Below are 15115 nucleotides of genomic sequence, written 5' to 3'. Positions count from 1 at the left end.
ATAGATGTATAAAAACTGTGATAATTAAGTGTATATAAAAACAAGGAGCCAGAAAGAAAGCAAAACGTAGCGAATGGAACTGTAGAAAAAGTGACTTGGAAAAGAGAAAGCAAAGTGGGGGAAACCTTGAAAGTAGAGCTCAATGCTGAAACTAGAACAGAACAACGATGTACACACGAACGACATAGCAAGGAACAGTAAAATTGTGCTTAAAAAGAAAGGAATATTGGTTGAATACAAAACAGAAAACAAATAACAACAGCAAAAGAAATCAAATCGTATGAAACATACTCACACAAATGAAAAGCATGCATAAACTAAGCGAATGAAAGAGGAAGGACCTGTTTTAACGATACAACAGCTCACTCATTTTCTGTTTATAAGAAAGTGAACAAAATACAGCAAATGGAGAAGAGAATGGTGAAATGAACACATATGAACAGAGATAAACATGCGAAACAGAGACGACGGACGTTGAATCGATGGAACCGTGGAAAGATTCCAACAGCGAAAAAACGAGCGAATTAGCAAAACCCAGCCCAGTACAGTTCGAAAACGGGCCACATTGAGCAGCCTGGCATAACTCGGAAGCAATTCGTCACTGTCGAGGTAGTTTCCATCGGTCGTTTTATGATAGAGAAGAAGATAGAGAGAGAAAATTGAAGAAATTTACAAGAAAATAATTGCAACCCTAAATGGAAGGCAAACAAAAATAAGACAATACCTTAATTGTAATGTAAAAATATGTTACAAGTACTTTTTTGAAGAATAAATCACTTATTAGTATAAATATATGCCGGGATAGTTTTCGTTTGATTATTGGAAAAGAAAACCAATAGTATAAGGCAATTCGAAACATTCGCATGGTTTGATTGGTTCATTTTAAACTGTTTATTCACTTGACTTAACAACTACAGGGTCTTTTCACAAACTAAAACCTCCGACTGCTCGAAGACGTCCTCCCATGCTGACTGGTTCCCGGCCGCCGTTGACTCCCCCCCTGGCTAGCACTTCGATACCCTCCCCATCCGGACGACGGCCGATCAAGACCGTACGAGGGAAGCCGGCCGGCATTTTTCATCCGCACATAATGCGGCGGTGGCGTTGGCGGCCGATACTGGGCTTCCTCCGAGTTGGATGGATAGGCGGCCGGGCCATGCTCGGCCATAGGAAACTCGACCGGGCTGTCCGGCGGTGGGACGGGCGGTATGAACGCGTCCTCGGGTGGCGTTGGCCGGTGCTCCATGTAGTAGTTCTTTTCTGCCGACCCGAACGACTCGTACTGTACCGCACCAATCTCGGCGACCGGCGGTTCGAACTCGTCCCGCAACGGCCGGGGAGTCGGCTGGAACGGCGGCGTACTGTAGAGGATGGCACGCTCGTTCTCCCAGATCTGACGGCTGACGATCTGGTTGAAGGCGAGCATGTCGGCCGGATCGCGCTCGGGTGGTGGAGGCCAGTCTTCGACCTCGTTGTCCGAGAGTGGATGCACACCGTGATCATTGTGCCGGTTGCCCTCATCCTCGTCGTAACTCATGTCATCATGTTCTCTATAGCGAGGACGCTCTTCATAGTCGGAGTAGTGTTTGGAGGTTTCATATTGCTCACGCGGTTGGTAATAACTGGAGTCATAAGGATCGTACGGTGGTGAATAGGATCGGTAGAATGATGGTGGAGGTGGTGGTGGTGGAGGAGGAGAGTAGAATGGTGGTGGCGGTGGCGGTGGTGGTGGTGGTGGTGGCGGTGGCGGTGGTGGAGGAGGAGGTGAGTAGAATGACGGAGGATGGAAGAAGTTGAGGTCGTAGCTGTCAAACTGACAATCAGAGTAGCTGGGTTCGGAGAAACTTCGCCTCGGGGGAGGATCAACGGTGATCATGGGCGGTGGAGGAGGTGGAGGGGCCGGTGGCCAGTGTGACGGTGGAGAAGGTTGCGGAGGTGGTGCAGGTCGTGAAAAGGACGATGAAGGTGGCCGGACTTTTGGATTCGAAGGCGATTTCGGAGGTTCCTTAGGCGTTGGAGGTCGTTCTTGCGGAGGAACTGGAGCTCCATCGTATAAGTTCGGCGGAGGGGTCAGGGGTTCCTGCGATGGTGATTCTGGTTCCGGCGGGGATGGCGGTGGGTGTGATTCCTGTGGAGGCTGCTCTTGTGGTGGACGTTCCTCAGGTGGTGATGGTGGTGGTTGACTCGGAGGTTCCGCCGATTTACCTCGAGGAGCCGGTTCGGGATGTGGCGCCACCGGTGGACCGTAATGTTGCTGAGGTTGCTGATGCTGCTGGGGCGGTCTTTTTAGGGGAAACTTTTTACCGTTCTTCCACACAGTGACCTCCATCGGCAGATGAGTGACGGTCGGTCTCATTTGATGGTGATCTGGAGACACTGCCCGATATCCTTCGTGACCTTCGTATCCTTCACCGTAATCGCCTTCCTCGTGGTGGTGACACGAATGTTCCGGCATTTTTCCTTTCTGTAACAACCAAAACCCACATTAATGTCCACACTTCAGCTAACCTCGGTCTCTACGCTTATACTTACAATGATTATGTGGAACTTGTTGTGTTTTTCCTTCTTGTGGTGTTTTTTCAGCTTGTGTTTCTTCTCCTTGTGCTTTTTCCCCTTGCAGCAGATCAGCTCCTTCCCTCCGTGTTCGTATCCTTCCTCGTACTCGCCGCTCTCCTCATCGGCCCCGTAGTAACCCTCGTGCCTTCCTTCCTCGTGTCCGCGGTGCTTCTCGTAGCAGGACATCGTGTGGCATCCACCGCGGGGCGCACGAACGTACGTAATTTCCGGCCCATTAAAGTCACATTCCACGTCCATCTGTCGACACAATCGCTTCACCTTAACGGTGCAGTTGGAGCCTTTAGGAAAAAGGGGATTTTAATTAAGTTCACGCCATAAAGAACAGCACAACTTCTCCCAACTTACCTCCAATACTTGCAGATGGCAAGTCACAGTTACACTGGCAAACGTTCTCGCCCACCAACTGGCCACTACACTGACACTCGCCGCACAGATCCTGGCAGAGCTGCTGTGGACTCACGGCACTCCCGGCTCGCAGCTGTACCAAGCCCCCATGGGCATCTCCTAGACCGGCCAACAGTGATACCACCACGCAGAACAGGACACAGGCACCTGCTGCCTGCCTTCGGTACTCCATGGCTACAGTGGATCGGTTCTGATACACTCAAACTGACCTGTGAGCTCTATTTAACCGAAGTCCATAAAAGGTCGGAGTTGGTTGGACAACCTAGCGCCATCCGTTGACCCTGGGTCGGTTGGTTTCATCTTACAAATTAAGTGAGCTCTCCCGGTGTGCGAACAGAATTTGCTGAATACGTAAGGTCACCGGAGGCTTTTGGCTCCAGTAGCAGTAAGGGCCTTAAATGATGCGCAACTAACGAATGTTTTCTGCTGATTCGGGCAGATTGTTGAGGGGTGAGTGTAGGAATGTTCAGGTCCAAACCTACGAGGGGGCGCCAACCGAATGGCACATAAGCTCACAAACTGTGTGTAAGCAAGTCGTTTGCGTGGCGCCCGTGTACAATAAACAAGCAAACAAACTAATGATAAGTCAGTCGTGGTCCAACATGGACGTGAGAAAGTACTTAAAAAAGACGAATTTAAAAATAAACCATACAAATACAACCATACATAGAATGTCAAGGATTTTTTGTGCTCTAAAGTGCTCTAAAGCAAGAACATAATTTTAAAAAAAGAGCTATCACTTGGATGAATATTTTAGCGAACCTGAGATTTTGAAAAGGTTCAGGAGGAGTTACATTGAATAAAATCTATAAATTCAACATGTGTTTCAGTTTCTACCAAATAGATCTGGTTTAGAAACATGTTGGAAAATGTGGGCAAAGGTGTTGCTTTCCACGAACATCAACGAATGACTTCACATTAAACTGAGTGATAATAAGTTTGAAGCTGTATCTTCCATAAGAACCGTATTTTCAAAATGCTAAACTGATGCTATATTGCGTAAAATGTAATTGTAATTGAAGATTGACCTTAAAACTATTTTCACATATTACTTTACATTATTTTATATAGGAATGATAAAAATTAAAGGCTGTTAAATACATCTCCTCTACAACGTTTAATTTTTTTATTATAATCATCGACCTTTTAACTTAAAATAAAATCTTTGCTTGTATCTAACACCTTTCCATTGGAAACCAACTTATTTTTAAGTTTCGCATAACAATGTATCAATCAAACCCATCTCTTCATGTAAATCATTAACTACCGGTCAGCATATATTTGAACGTTTCCAACATATCCTTTACGAGCACTTTTTTCACTTTTCCACGAAACGGCTGCTCCCCGACCCATCCTAGAGCGTAAAACTGTCGATTGCCGAAGCTCCCGCGCAAATCGTGCTCCGGAGCGCGTCAGGATGAGAATATCGTTATCGATTCCACTGCTGAGTTCGTCCTTTCGAACCGCCGTTAGGCAGTCGGTACCTAGCGAAATTGGAAAAATAGGGAAAGCATTCGTAACAACCTCTTGTTTTTACACAGCAAAGAGCTACGTACTTTGTTTGGTGTCCCCCGGACAGAAGCAGACACACTTGTCACCGATACGGCTTGCCTCGCATCCGCAGAACTCGCAGGCGACCTCACAAGGGATTCCCCGGACAAACTGGTTGCCACGCACACGAAGCGCATCGAGGGACCGGGAAAACTCCGAACGATCAGGAGCACCTTCGACTAAGGAGATCGCAACGCACAAGGTTATCGCCACGCCAAACCACCAAAGGTAAGAGTATCGGCTTCCCGTGTCACTAACATTGCTCTTGTGCACCATGGTTCCTAACTGAACTGATGGAAAATGTTCAACCTTTGTAGAACTCTCGAGGTCTTTAAAAGCTCCCAGCCATCCGTTGAGTCTTCCGGGTAACTTTCCCCCAAGAATGTTGTGTTCTCCCTAGCGCCACTTCCAAGCAGAAAAACGCTGGAGTTTTCTGCTGACAAAGGCGCCACCAAAGCAGAGCCAGCATATGTTGTGGTATCGCGTCAGCATTCCCGGTGAAAGTTTGGTTCTGGTGTTAACGCCTGGCGCCCTATAAATCCCACCTCAAATTGACCGACAAGAAGAACTCAGTGCCGAACGTTACACTTGAAAATATGGAGCGGACGACAACGATGGACCGGTTGTTGGTGGTTCTACTTGCATTGATGGGGATCGCGGTGTTCACCTTACCATCAAACACTAACGCCTACGAACTGACACTGGAGGGTGAACTGGAACTCGGTATTAAGGATTGGTCGTGCAAATCGTACTGCAACAACTGCAACTGTACGGCCGAGTTCGTCGGTGAGCAAAACAAGTGTCTCTGTTACTGTCCCAATCCCGAAAAAAGTAAGTAGCAGCTACCAAAACCTACTCTTCTTAGTCTGTTTTTCTTTCTGTTAATTAAAATGTCCTTTTCCAATCCCTTTTCGTCAACACAGAACCCAAATGCTTCCAGTTTGTGCGTGAGACCAACAACATCCTTGGCATCGAGTACGACCTCGAGGTGGTGGATACTGGCGCTGCCAAAACCGTCATCGTACAGCGCTCCAAAAGGCAGGCCGAAAAAAAACCATTGAAAGAACGGATGAATGAAAAACGGCGGGAGCGTAAGGAACGAAGAATGAACCGCAAGAACCGCCTGCGAAATAAGGTAAGTTTTAATGGATGAAGATCAATTGAAATTTAAGCTGAATATAAACCAAAACCATTTTTGTTTTATCCTTCCTACAGGTACAAGATCCTCCGAAGGAATAATATTCGGAACATCATAACATACACCATGTTTAGTATTTGTATCTAGTACGTATTATAATAGTATTTTTAAACAAATAAAAATCACATTTGTTGATAATCTGAATCGAAATGTTTTGACAACGCGCAATCTTTGGATGGTTACATTGAGAAAAAGATTTTTTGAACCACAATTAAACAATTCCGACCATTTTCGTTGCTTGATCTGTATATGTTTTATATAACTTTACTTTAAAAACCATAAGACTTCAATATATGGGCTTTGTTTTTTTTATAAAAGTAGTTGAAAGTTGGGTAGATGATTTTGTAAGTAACGTAAATACTATACAGAAAAAAAAGAAGAAAAGTGAGACATAAAAATCTGATTCGAAATAATCTTGAAAGTCAAACAGAACTAATGTATTTTATCTGATAATATTATAAAAAAAATAATTTTACTAAGAAAACATATTTTATTTTGATAAGCCAAAGATTCACTTGTTTGGAGATAAACTAGGAATAAACAATGGTAGTGTCGTATGAGTATGTCTTTGCTTTACGAATTAAGATGGAAACACAAAACTACGTTTCATGTTCTTAAACTGTGGTAGCATACTGTTCGGAAGTGTACATGAACTTCTTCCAAACACATGTACATGCGCACTTCAAAATTAATTTATAAAACAGACAAACTTAACAAAAATAGTCAACATGCCTCGGAGTGGCATAAAACTGAAACTTGGAGTTCCCGTCTGCCCAACTCAACTTGTTGTTAAACAACTGTCGTTTCAAGGGACTTTTTTATTTCCTTTTACCTTCCCGTCGACGCCCCGAAAAAGGCTTTACTTAGGCGACGTCTGTTTTCCCACTGCAAAGGTCAGTGAAACCTTCGATATGTTTGTCCGCCGGTTGGGATTAACTGTCTTTTAGTTTTTCGCAAAGCATCACCGTACCTAGGCCGGTGTGTAAATGGGGGTCTTTCAGCAGAATCGGCATCATTCCGCGCTCGATAGCACAACCAAACCGGTCAGCAGAAGTGGTTCGTCCAGCGTCAGCAAGTTTTCCCGGACCGTTGGGAAACCTTCGCGTCACTTTGAATCGCCGCAAGTGCGGTTTTTAGGATGGTGTGGGTCAGCTTGGGGACATTTGGCATAGGAGAAGGGACTAGGTTTTCCACTAACATGTTTTTACTGCTACTGATAATCGGTAAGTATGCCACCCGGTTCATCGTTAAAATCCATCTGTTAAAATTGTGTGTGTCTCTTTTCCTCTTCAACCAGTAACACTTACCGCCACCGTTATTCAAGCTCAAGATGCACCAGCCGGGGAAGAGGTTACTTGTAATTTCAAGCCACATGTAGCGAGTTGCGACAATAACAGTAGGTAGCCGTTTCCCTTGAAACCATAACATTTGACGACTAATTGCATAACTCTCTTTGATCGATATTTCAGAACTAAAGTACAGCGTCGTGCTCGATGGCAAGAATGGAGAACAATTCATCATTAACCACAGCATCGAGCGAATACCACCAACGAAACCGACGAAGAAACCACGCCGAACCAAACGACCTCGCGTCGGACCCGATGGGGAAATGGTAAGTCTTTTCCCCAGCCTATGGCGGGACAAGGTGGCAGCGTTTAAGGAAAAGATGCGACTCCTGATCGCAAGACGTCGTGCTAAGATGCGCCGCCAACGAAACCGCCTGTTGAATCCAGCCAATGACCCGAAACCACGAAGAAATTAGATTCGTTTGCGATTAAGCAGGAGCTTTGAAGTGTCTTAATTTATTAAAAATCTTATCTCATTGGACATAAATAGTTTATGCAACTAATGGACATTTCCAACGTTTCAAAAAAGGGTTCACACCGCTCAAAATCAAAAAAGGGTTTAATGAATTATAATATGCGTTAAATAAATACTATATAATGTCTTTAGAACAGTTTAAACTTCCGTTTTTTAATTCAGTTATTCGGAACGAATTTGTTAGATTTACTGGTTTTCTTTCGGGAAGCTGAGCAGCACAAAAACAGCTTATGATAAAACAACCTATTCGAAGAGAACAAATGTTCATTTATGCTGGTAAAATTGCGGTTGAATACTGTTTCAAGAGACTGTTTGTATTATAAGATGAAAAAGAACTGTGAGCTCAGCTGTTCGCGACGAACACTGCACCCCTCAAGGGCAGAGAATGTAAATTGTAGGTCTAGTCAAAAACCACAAGTGTCTCAAAAACCTCCCCAACAACATGGATTACTGATCAAAATTGGCCACTATCTAACGGTTGTTTGATGTTTCAAAATTTGGAAAACGCTACATCGAACGCATTCGATAACAGGTGGTCCTCCGAAAAGGTTGTAGATAGCCAAGCTAGCAGTACCGAGCGAAAAAACCGCATTTTTGCCGCATAAAACAGGATAAAGTAGGCAAGAAGGTAGAAGCATTCCAGCAAAACACTACCTTGATACCAGTACGAGTTGTTGGTGGGGCCAACACGATAGGGAAGTGGCCGTTGTTTTTGCCTTTCTTGACCGCGCCGCGATAATGCCAAGCCCAGCAAGAACGGATAGTGAGAGTTTTCATGAAAAACGAAAACAACACTAACCTCACGAAAGTCTAAACAACCAGTGCCCGCTACCCAGAGGTTTCGGGTGATAAGTTCCGCGAAAGCCACCACCGAAGAGACCGGGCCCGAGGCCGGTAAACCATGACTGGCCCGTACAGTTGTTGATCAAAGTTGCACATCTACGGTTGGTCACTTCGTTGAAAGCCAACGTGCCCGAATACCATGCAGCTGCAACATGGCCGTTTTTTTCTGCTGTTCACCGGAGTATCCGTGTTGCTAGTAGCAACCGCGTTAGTGGACGGTAAGTGCTTCTAACAAAATAGTAAGCAGTGACAAACGTTAGCTTAATCTGGATGCTTTCTCCAGTGGTTCAGCCAGCATCGATCTATTCGCCCGATTTTAACGAAAGTAGTGCCCACTTTCTGGACCAACAACGTTCCTGCCGGGACCTCTGTAGCTTCTGTCCGACCTGCAATGGATTTTACTGTGGAGAGGAGTGCATTTGCGAGTGTAGTCAGGATCCTTCCGAACGTGAGTAATGCGAGGAACATGAAACGACCATTTTTGCTAGTGCCGTGAGTTTAACATCGTTTACTGTCCATCAAACAGATGCCAAATGTATCGATCTGATAAAAGCAAACAGTGATAAACTTGGTCTGGTGTACGACGTGCTACTGCAGCAGCCCCAGAAGCGATCCTCCCGTACACGCTTCGGCCGACGTGCAAAACCGACCGAACAAGAGGACACTGCCGGGAGTGGAGGTTTCCGGAAGATTTTGTTCGCTAACTTCGACGCAAATCGCGGACAGAGTGCCGATCAAATGCAGCAACAGCGGGGTGGTGAGAAGATGAAGGCCATTGAAAAGCAGCTGCAGATGAAGACGAACAAAGAGGCTAGCAAGGATCCGTTGGAAAAATCGGACGTAGTGGATTTACTTTTCAGCAAGCGGACGTAATACAGTCATCGTTGGAGGGACGGAGATGGGGGCAAAGAAGGTCGAAGGGAAGAATGAGGTGATCTATGATAATTTTCCTATCCAATTGAAACGCAGGGGATATGTTTTAAGGTTTGTTAACTCCCTAGTGTTATGAATAATATGTTTGTTTTAGAAAGATTCTTTCCAAGGAAATGAAAACAGTTGAACAATAAAATTAAATTTATAACAACTATAAACGCTGGAATATCGTCCGGTTAACATTTCCCTTATTGAAAGATCAACGAATTCAAATTTAGAAAAAGTTATAAACAAGTCACACAATTTTCAAAAATCTTACACAGCACTTGAATGCAATCATTCATTTTCATAAAGCAAAATAAATGAAATACGCAGAGGGAAAAAGCACGTCCATCATGTTATCTTTGCCCCAAACCGGAAGCTTTTTCCACAACCCGCTGAAGTACAAAGTTCTGCAAGCTACAGAGATACCGAACGGAGGATAAAAGCACGTTGCATGGCCGAGCAAACGGCTTATAAAATGATAGCAAAAACCGCTTCGAACTCATTGTTTCTGTGACAATAGTAAGCATCGAAGCGAAATGATATTTTATCGGTGCCTGCTGGTTGTTCTGGTTCTCCTAGCCGTCGCAGGTTGGACCACCGGTGAACAGACCGGTTCCGAACAATCTGGACCATTGGATGAAGTCGAGTACAACCCCAAGTGTCGGCCAATAGAAGAATTCGACCAAGGTATGAGTTAAACTGTGCTAAACTTATTCAAGACTAGCATTTTAATTATCCTAAAACCTTTTCATAGATCAACCGCAAGACGCGCGTGTTAAGCGCGAAGAGCCAGTAGCAAAGGATGCCAACGCGGAAGAAACGGACCGTGAAATAGTGGCACAACCAGGGTACGTTGTACCTGCTAATAAACGACGACTTTGCCTCGGTCGTCGACAAAAGTTTACTGAGGGATGCGGTCCACCAGCGAGGGTAAAGCCAACCAAACTGAAAATACACGGGATTTATTATCAATGGTCGGGAGAATTTAATTTAATTTTTCTTTCTAGGCATATCGCGTAAGGAATTTCGTAATGGCGAAGAACCCCAGTATGAAAAGAAGGAAGTTTCCAAATCGAATCGGGCAGTAACAAAATATGTATAACTAAAAGTCATAAAATGTATAATAAAGTAAGAGAGTTTGATGAATGATTGTAGAAACATATGTGAGCTATAAATTTGATTTTGCATGAAAAAACAACACAAGTTTATTGCCCACCATTCACTTTCCTTGGACGAAAAGTATTTTCATTAAAGTGCCATGAAAAATGCGACCACATCCTCTACCGACGTTTGCCTTTTCCTTTCTTTTGCCCAGCGTTCGACGAAGCCGAAACCTGTGCCTGTTCTGGAGCTTTCGTTTGTCTGCTTTTTAACAATGGAATCGTTTTACCCAAATACGCCAGCAAGCTGTCCCTCGTAGGATATTCAGAATTGATCGGAGAACCGTTGTCATGTCGCAGCTGCACCCGGATACGGCCACGGTGCTGTAGCTCCTGGTTTGGGGGAAATGAAAGAAACACCTTGTTTAATACGGCTAACCCTGGACACAGAGACTCAAACACTTACTCTGCTTGGCTCTCGGGAATACTGCTTGAATTCCAGCAGAACGTTGAAATTGACCGCCTGCAGCACATCCCGTATTTCTTGCGCACCGGGGTCATCAACACACATATTTTTCGGGATCCTGCGACCCTCCTGCCGTGTTTTCTTCCGATTGATGTACGCAGGATAGATGCAAACCCACCTTTCGCGATCACTGTGCTTCTTGTCGGGAGACCACTGGGTCAGCGGCGGTGGACCGGGCCGCGAACCACCTGCGTGTGGTCCATGTGCGTGAGCCGCTGCCATTCTTGATTAGTTTAAATGAAGCAATCGAAAAACGATTGCCTAGAAAATAGTTTGCAAATGCTTTTACCACACGCGACCGAGTTTTCACGTTTCTGTTTTGAACAACAATTGAAAACATTCAATTTGACACGTAACTGTTGATTGTCAACTATGCACCCCTTCAGAAACCAACCAAAACGATAAAGGCCAAAGTGACTACTATCCAGGTGGGTTCATCCCGAACAAATCGCTTTGATTTTATTACCCGGTTGACAGAAATTGACATTGTTGCTGGTACTATGTAGTTCCAGCAAGAGTCCCAGCAATCTGCCATGGAAAAACTTGCTGGTACTACATGACAGCTGCAAAAAATTTGAATTTTTGTCAACCGGGTAGAAAAATAAAGTAAGTTTTGGACAATCGTTCCCTGTTTTGTTTAAGTATTCAATTCGTCAGTTATTGTTATTTTCATAAGTTGTTGTTATTTTTAATAGTGAGGAACATGCTGTTGATATCGTGTTCAGCTAGTTTTTGCTCAAATAATGCGTAGAATGTGGAAAAACGCGTGGTCAATGTTACTTTACATCAATCTTCAGAAAATCAATTGAGGCCGTTAACAAAACAGGGAACAATAAACAAAACAGGGAACGATTGCCAGAAATCAATTTCGATATGGCTGCTACGACTAGGCTTTACAGCTCACCTCTCTTAGAACCCACCTTGATAAAGGCGAAACATTGTATTGCAAGAACCTTGGTCAGTGTTGGACACGAAATGTCAAACAGCAGCCAATTCTAAACTACAAAATTATCGACCGCTCGAGAGGAAAACACAATCGCACTGCGGACTTTGCAGTCATAAAGATTTCGAACTGTGTACAGTGCGGCAGTTGCTGGACGGACGGTCCGAACAAATAGTATTTGAATAGTTCCCGTGAACGTGCTGGGGGTTCGCTCGAAACATTTCGCAAAGTTGGTAATCGTTACCCCTAACAAACCGCGAAACGATGTCGTCTTTTAACATGAATGAATTTAACGAAATTCTCGACAAGTGCCGTGATAAATCATCCCAAAAGGAACAGGACGAGGTATGTGATGTACACTTAAGAAGTGAAGCTCAACGCCACCGGAACATTGCTGATAACAACGCCTCCGCCTTCCCAATACGAAAAAATCCGTGACACATCTACAAGACCTCTTCTTCCTCTGTTCCACCCGCAGACGCTTCTTCAACCGTTCGCGTACATTCAGCAAATTCCTGGAAAGCAGGTCCGCTCGAAACTTGCGCTTGCCATCAACCATTGGCTCGCCATTCCGGTCGACAAGCTGGCGGCGATAAGTGAAATAGTCCAAATGCTACACAACTCTAGTCTACTGTAAGTAAAACGCACGGACGTCACCTTCTTTGCACCTCTGTTGTGGCCGGCACGAGTTTGGTGGGCAATGTTTATGTTTCAAAAAGGTAGAAAAAAACAGAACAGAATTAAGAAGCATGCGCGCGCGCCGTTCCCGCTGCGCTGGTCTCAGCGAGTGTTTATTGATGTGTAAACAAACGAACCCCGCATTCGTCGTGGCCCAACTTCCGCCACTCCGTTTTAATAGCTGTACCACTACTAATATTAACACTTTGTTTCTCTTCTCACCCGTGGCTCCCGTTTGGGCTGGCTGCTTGTGCATGTACCGGATGTGTTCGCTGTTCTATTTGCAGCATCGACGATATCGAAGACAATTCTATCCTCCGCAGAGGCATCCCGGTGGCGCACAAAATCTACGGCGTGGCAAGCACCATCAATGCGGCCAACTATGTGCTATTTTTGGCGCTGGAAAAAGTCCAGCAGCTGGGCCATCCGGACGCGACCCGGGTATACACGGAGCAGCTGCTGGAGCTGCACCGGGGCCAGGGCATGGAGATCTACTGGCGTGATAATTTCGCGTGCCCCACCGAGTCGGAGTACAAGCAGATGACGATCCGCAAAACGGGCGGCCTGTTTATGCTGGCCATCCGGCTCATGCAGCTGTTCAGCGCCAATAGGAAAGATTTCAGCAAATTGACGGCCATCCTCGGGCTGTACTTTCAGATCCGGGACGATTATTGTAACCTGTGCATGAAGGAGTACTCGGAAAATAAGAGCTACTGCGAGGATCTGACCGAGGGAAAGTTTAGCTTCCCGATAATCCACGCGGTGCAGACGCAAAAGTATGATAAACAAGTATTACGTAAGTATACCACATTTCGTTTCCTATCACACGAACCAAACGTGTTCATTGGCAGCTTGCCAGCCGGTGGAGGAAATTAATTTTCTATCGGCATAATGCTCTAATTTCACGAACCTTGTTTCCCCCAATCCACGCCAGACATATTGAGACAACGAACGCGCGACGTTGAGGTGAAACGGTACTGCATTTCGATACTTGAAAAACTGGGTAGTTTCAAGTACACGCGGGACGTTCTGGACGCACTAGACAAGGAGGCACGCAAGGAGGTAGGCACCAGTGACGTGGAGAAAAAATGCTTTGGCTAGAAATTGAAAATTTGATTCAATATTTTTCTATTTTTTCCTTGCCGTAGGTGGAAAGTCTTGGACCAAATCCAATTATGGAAGCACTTTTAAATGATTTGCTAAGTTGGAAACATTTTTCCGAAGCAGCGGACGATGGCGAACAAGAGGAGGAACAATAAGGGAGGCCTATGCAAATGTTGGCATCCAGTGCTGCACACTGCGCACTGGTTTTTCCTCTCCAACCAACGGTTTATAATGCATTTTATTAAACTTATAAAAACTGCAATGTTTGTAGCTGCTCGGGAAATGGAACGCAAGCATTTCCAATCCACGAGAGCGATCGATATAATTCTCATCAACTTATCTAGATAGAAGGAGTATTTGGAACCGCTTTGCTTTTGGGTTCGCTTGTTCGGGTCCGGTGTTGTGTAAGTGGTGACAATAATGCTATAGAACGTGAGTTATACTTTATTTAGGTACTTAGCAAACAATTCACATCAACGAAAGCATTTACGGCTTTCCTTTCCCCTTGTCAGCAATAACAGTAGTAGTAGTAGTAGTAGAAACCTTTTCCCTTATTCCATGCTTTCTTCCCCCGGTGTGTCGTTTCGTGCGTAGGGGTTCGGTGGCTTATCATTCCTAACACAAGGAGTTGCGCAAGCGGTTTCCATCTCGAAAATGAACGAACACCAAAGCATTGTAGGCCTACCTAATGTCCCCCTGTGTAGTGTCTCCATCTAGCTCGCTAGGTTCGCTTTTTTACCCTTCCTGTGTTATTAGATTCCTTGTACATATTTCGTTACGCCTTCCTAATGTTTGTTCCTATTTTCACCGCATTCTGCAAGCAATCGATACTCGTGGCCAAGTGTGTTCATGCGGCCACACCATATCCAAAGTCAGCCCGCGGCAAGGCGTTCGTGGTTGGGTTTGTAGTTGTTGTTTTTCTTTGTTTTGTGTATAAACACCGTTATGGCTTGTTTTATTTAACTAATCCATTTTTCACGATCTGTGTTGGCACGATTCGCTGAAATAGAGCCAAATGAACTATGATACTTTTTTTAATGTAAGGCTATTTGGTGTACCATTTCCTCATTACCCCCTAGCGTTGACGGAACCTAAATCCGAAAATCATACAGGGCGTAATGTATTGCAGGGAGGTGTCGGAAAAAGTTGATGATTGCAGAACATAAATTCCCTCTAATTTTGCATGACATTAGAAGCATCGTATCACTTTGCTACCGCCATAACATTCGCATGTATTTTATTGTTTTATCCAAAGCCCGTTTCCTGCATTACTTGTCGCCCTGTCGGTTGACTTACGAGCGTGAGCGAAGAAAACAATTGTTCTAAAATGATCTACGAGTTAGTGGATTAACATATTTCATGTCTTCCGAAAGTGTATTTCAACTTGGTACGCGTTTAAAATGAAAAAAAAAACAAAAGATCTCACGAACCACCATTTTATATTTACAAAA

General features: G+C 44.7%; 8 protein-coding genes across 9 annotated transcripts; 5 read left to right on the top strand and 3 right to left on the bottom strand.

The window, feature by feature from the left end:
* Positions 1-931: 931 nt before the first annotated feature.
* LOC131265075 (uncharacterized) lies at positions 932-3154 on the bottom strand. Its single transcript, XM_058267337.1, has 3 exons — positions 2923-3154; positions 2533-2855; positions 932-2464 (listed from the first exon to the last, which is right to left on the bottom strand). Exons 1-3 carry the CDS (start codon positions 3152-3154, stop codon positions 932-934), a joined length of 2088 nt encoding a protein of 695 aa, XP_058123320.1.
* Positions 3155-4245: 1091 nt separating this feature from the next.
* On the bottom strand, positions 4246-4809 carry LOC131265074 (uncharacterized). Its single transcript, XM_058267336.1, has 2 exons — positions 4539-4809; positions 4246-4466 (listed from the first exon to the last, which is right to left on the bottom strand). Exons 1-2 carry the CDS (start codon positions 4807-4809, stop codon positions 4246-4248), a joined length of 492 nt encoding a protein of 163 aa, XP_058123319.1.
* Positions 4810-5147: 338 nt separating this feature from the next.
* Positions 5148-5772, top strand: LOC131265073 (uncharacterized). Its single transcript, XM_058267335.1, has 3 exons — positions 5148-5364; positions 5457-5668; positions 5749-5772. Exons 1-3 carry the CDS (start codon positions 5148-5150, stop codon positions 5770-5772), a joined length of 453 nt encoding a protein of 150 aa, XP_058123318.1.
* A 1142-nt stretch (positions 5773-6914) lies between these two features.
* Positions 6915-7493, top strand: LOC131265072 (uncharacterized). The gene is made up of 3 exons (XM_058267334.1): positions 6915-6954; positions 7029-7127; positions 7201-7493. The coding sequence occupies exons 1-3, from the start codon at positions 6930-6932 to the stop codon at positions 7491-7493; spliced, it is 417 nt and encodes a 138-aa protein (XP_058123317.1). The 5' UTR covers positions 6915-6929.
* A 1041-nt stretch (positions 7494-8534) lies between these two features.
* LOC131265071 (uncharacterized) lies at positions 8535-9268 on the top strand. The gene is made up of 3 exons (XM_058267333.1): positions 8535-8613; positions 8679-8843; positions 8922-9268. Exons 1-3 carry the CDS (start codon positions 8535-8537, stop codon positions 9266-9268), a joined length of 591 nt encoding a protein of 196 aa, XP_058123316.1.
* Positions 9269-9849: 581 nt separating this feature from the next.
* LOC131265070 (uncharacterized) lies at positions 9850-10401 on the top strand. The gene is made up of 3 exons (XM_058267332.1): positions 9850-10000; positions 10068-10243; positions 10321-10401. Exons 1-3 carry the CDS (start codon positions 9850-9852, stop codon positions 10399-10401), a joined length of 408 nt encoding a protein of 135 aa, XP_058123315.1.
* A 93-nt stretch (positions 10402-10494) lies between these two features.
* On the bottom strand, positions 10495-11269 carry LOC131266524 (signal recognition particle 19 kDa protein). Its single transcript, XM_058269081.1, has 2 exons — positions 10880-11269; positions 10495-10806 (listed from the first exon to the last, which is right to left on the bottom strand). The coding sequence occupies exons 1-2, from the start codon at positions 11159-11161 to the stop codon at positions 10594-10596; spliced, it is 495 nt and encodes a 164-aa protein (XP_058125064.1). The 5' UTR covers positions 11162-11269; the 3' UTR covers positions 10495-10593.
* A 692-nt stretch (positions 11270-11961) lies between these two features.
* On the top strand, positions 11962-14690 carry LOC131266520 (terpene synthase). Of its 2 annotated transcripts, none has more exons than XM_058269072.1 (5): positions 11962-12227; positions 12361-12515; positions 12884-13356; positions 13495-13622; positions 13709-14690. In XM_058269072.1, the coding sequence occupies exons 1-5, from the start codon at positions 12147-12149 to the stop codon at positions 13817-13819; spliced, it is 948 nt and encodes a 315-aa protein (XP_058125055.1). In that variant the 5' UTR covers positions 11962-12146; the 3' UTR covers positions 13820-14690. The 2 variants fall into 2 exon arrangements, with proteins under 2 accessions (XP_058125055.1, XP_058125054.1); XM_058269071.1 differs by having other exon boundaries at positions 11964-12227; positions 12848-13356.
* The last annotated feature ends 425 nt before the right edge of the window (positions 14691-15115 follow it).

The sequence above is a fragment of the Anopheles coustani genome, chromosome 2, assembly GCF_943734705.1.
Source record: "Anopheles coustani chromosome 2, idAnoCousDA_361_x.2, whole genome shotgun sequence".
NCBI lineage: Eukaryota > Metazoa > Arthropoda > Insecta > Diptera > Culicidae > Anopheles > Anopheles coustani.
This window is presented reverse-complemented; position numbering and strand designations above follow the sequence as displayed.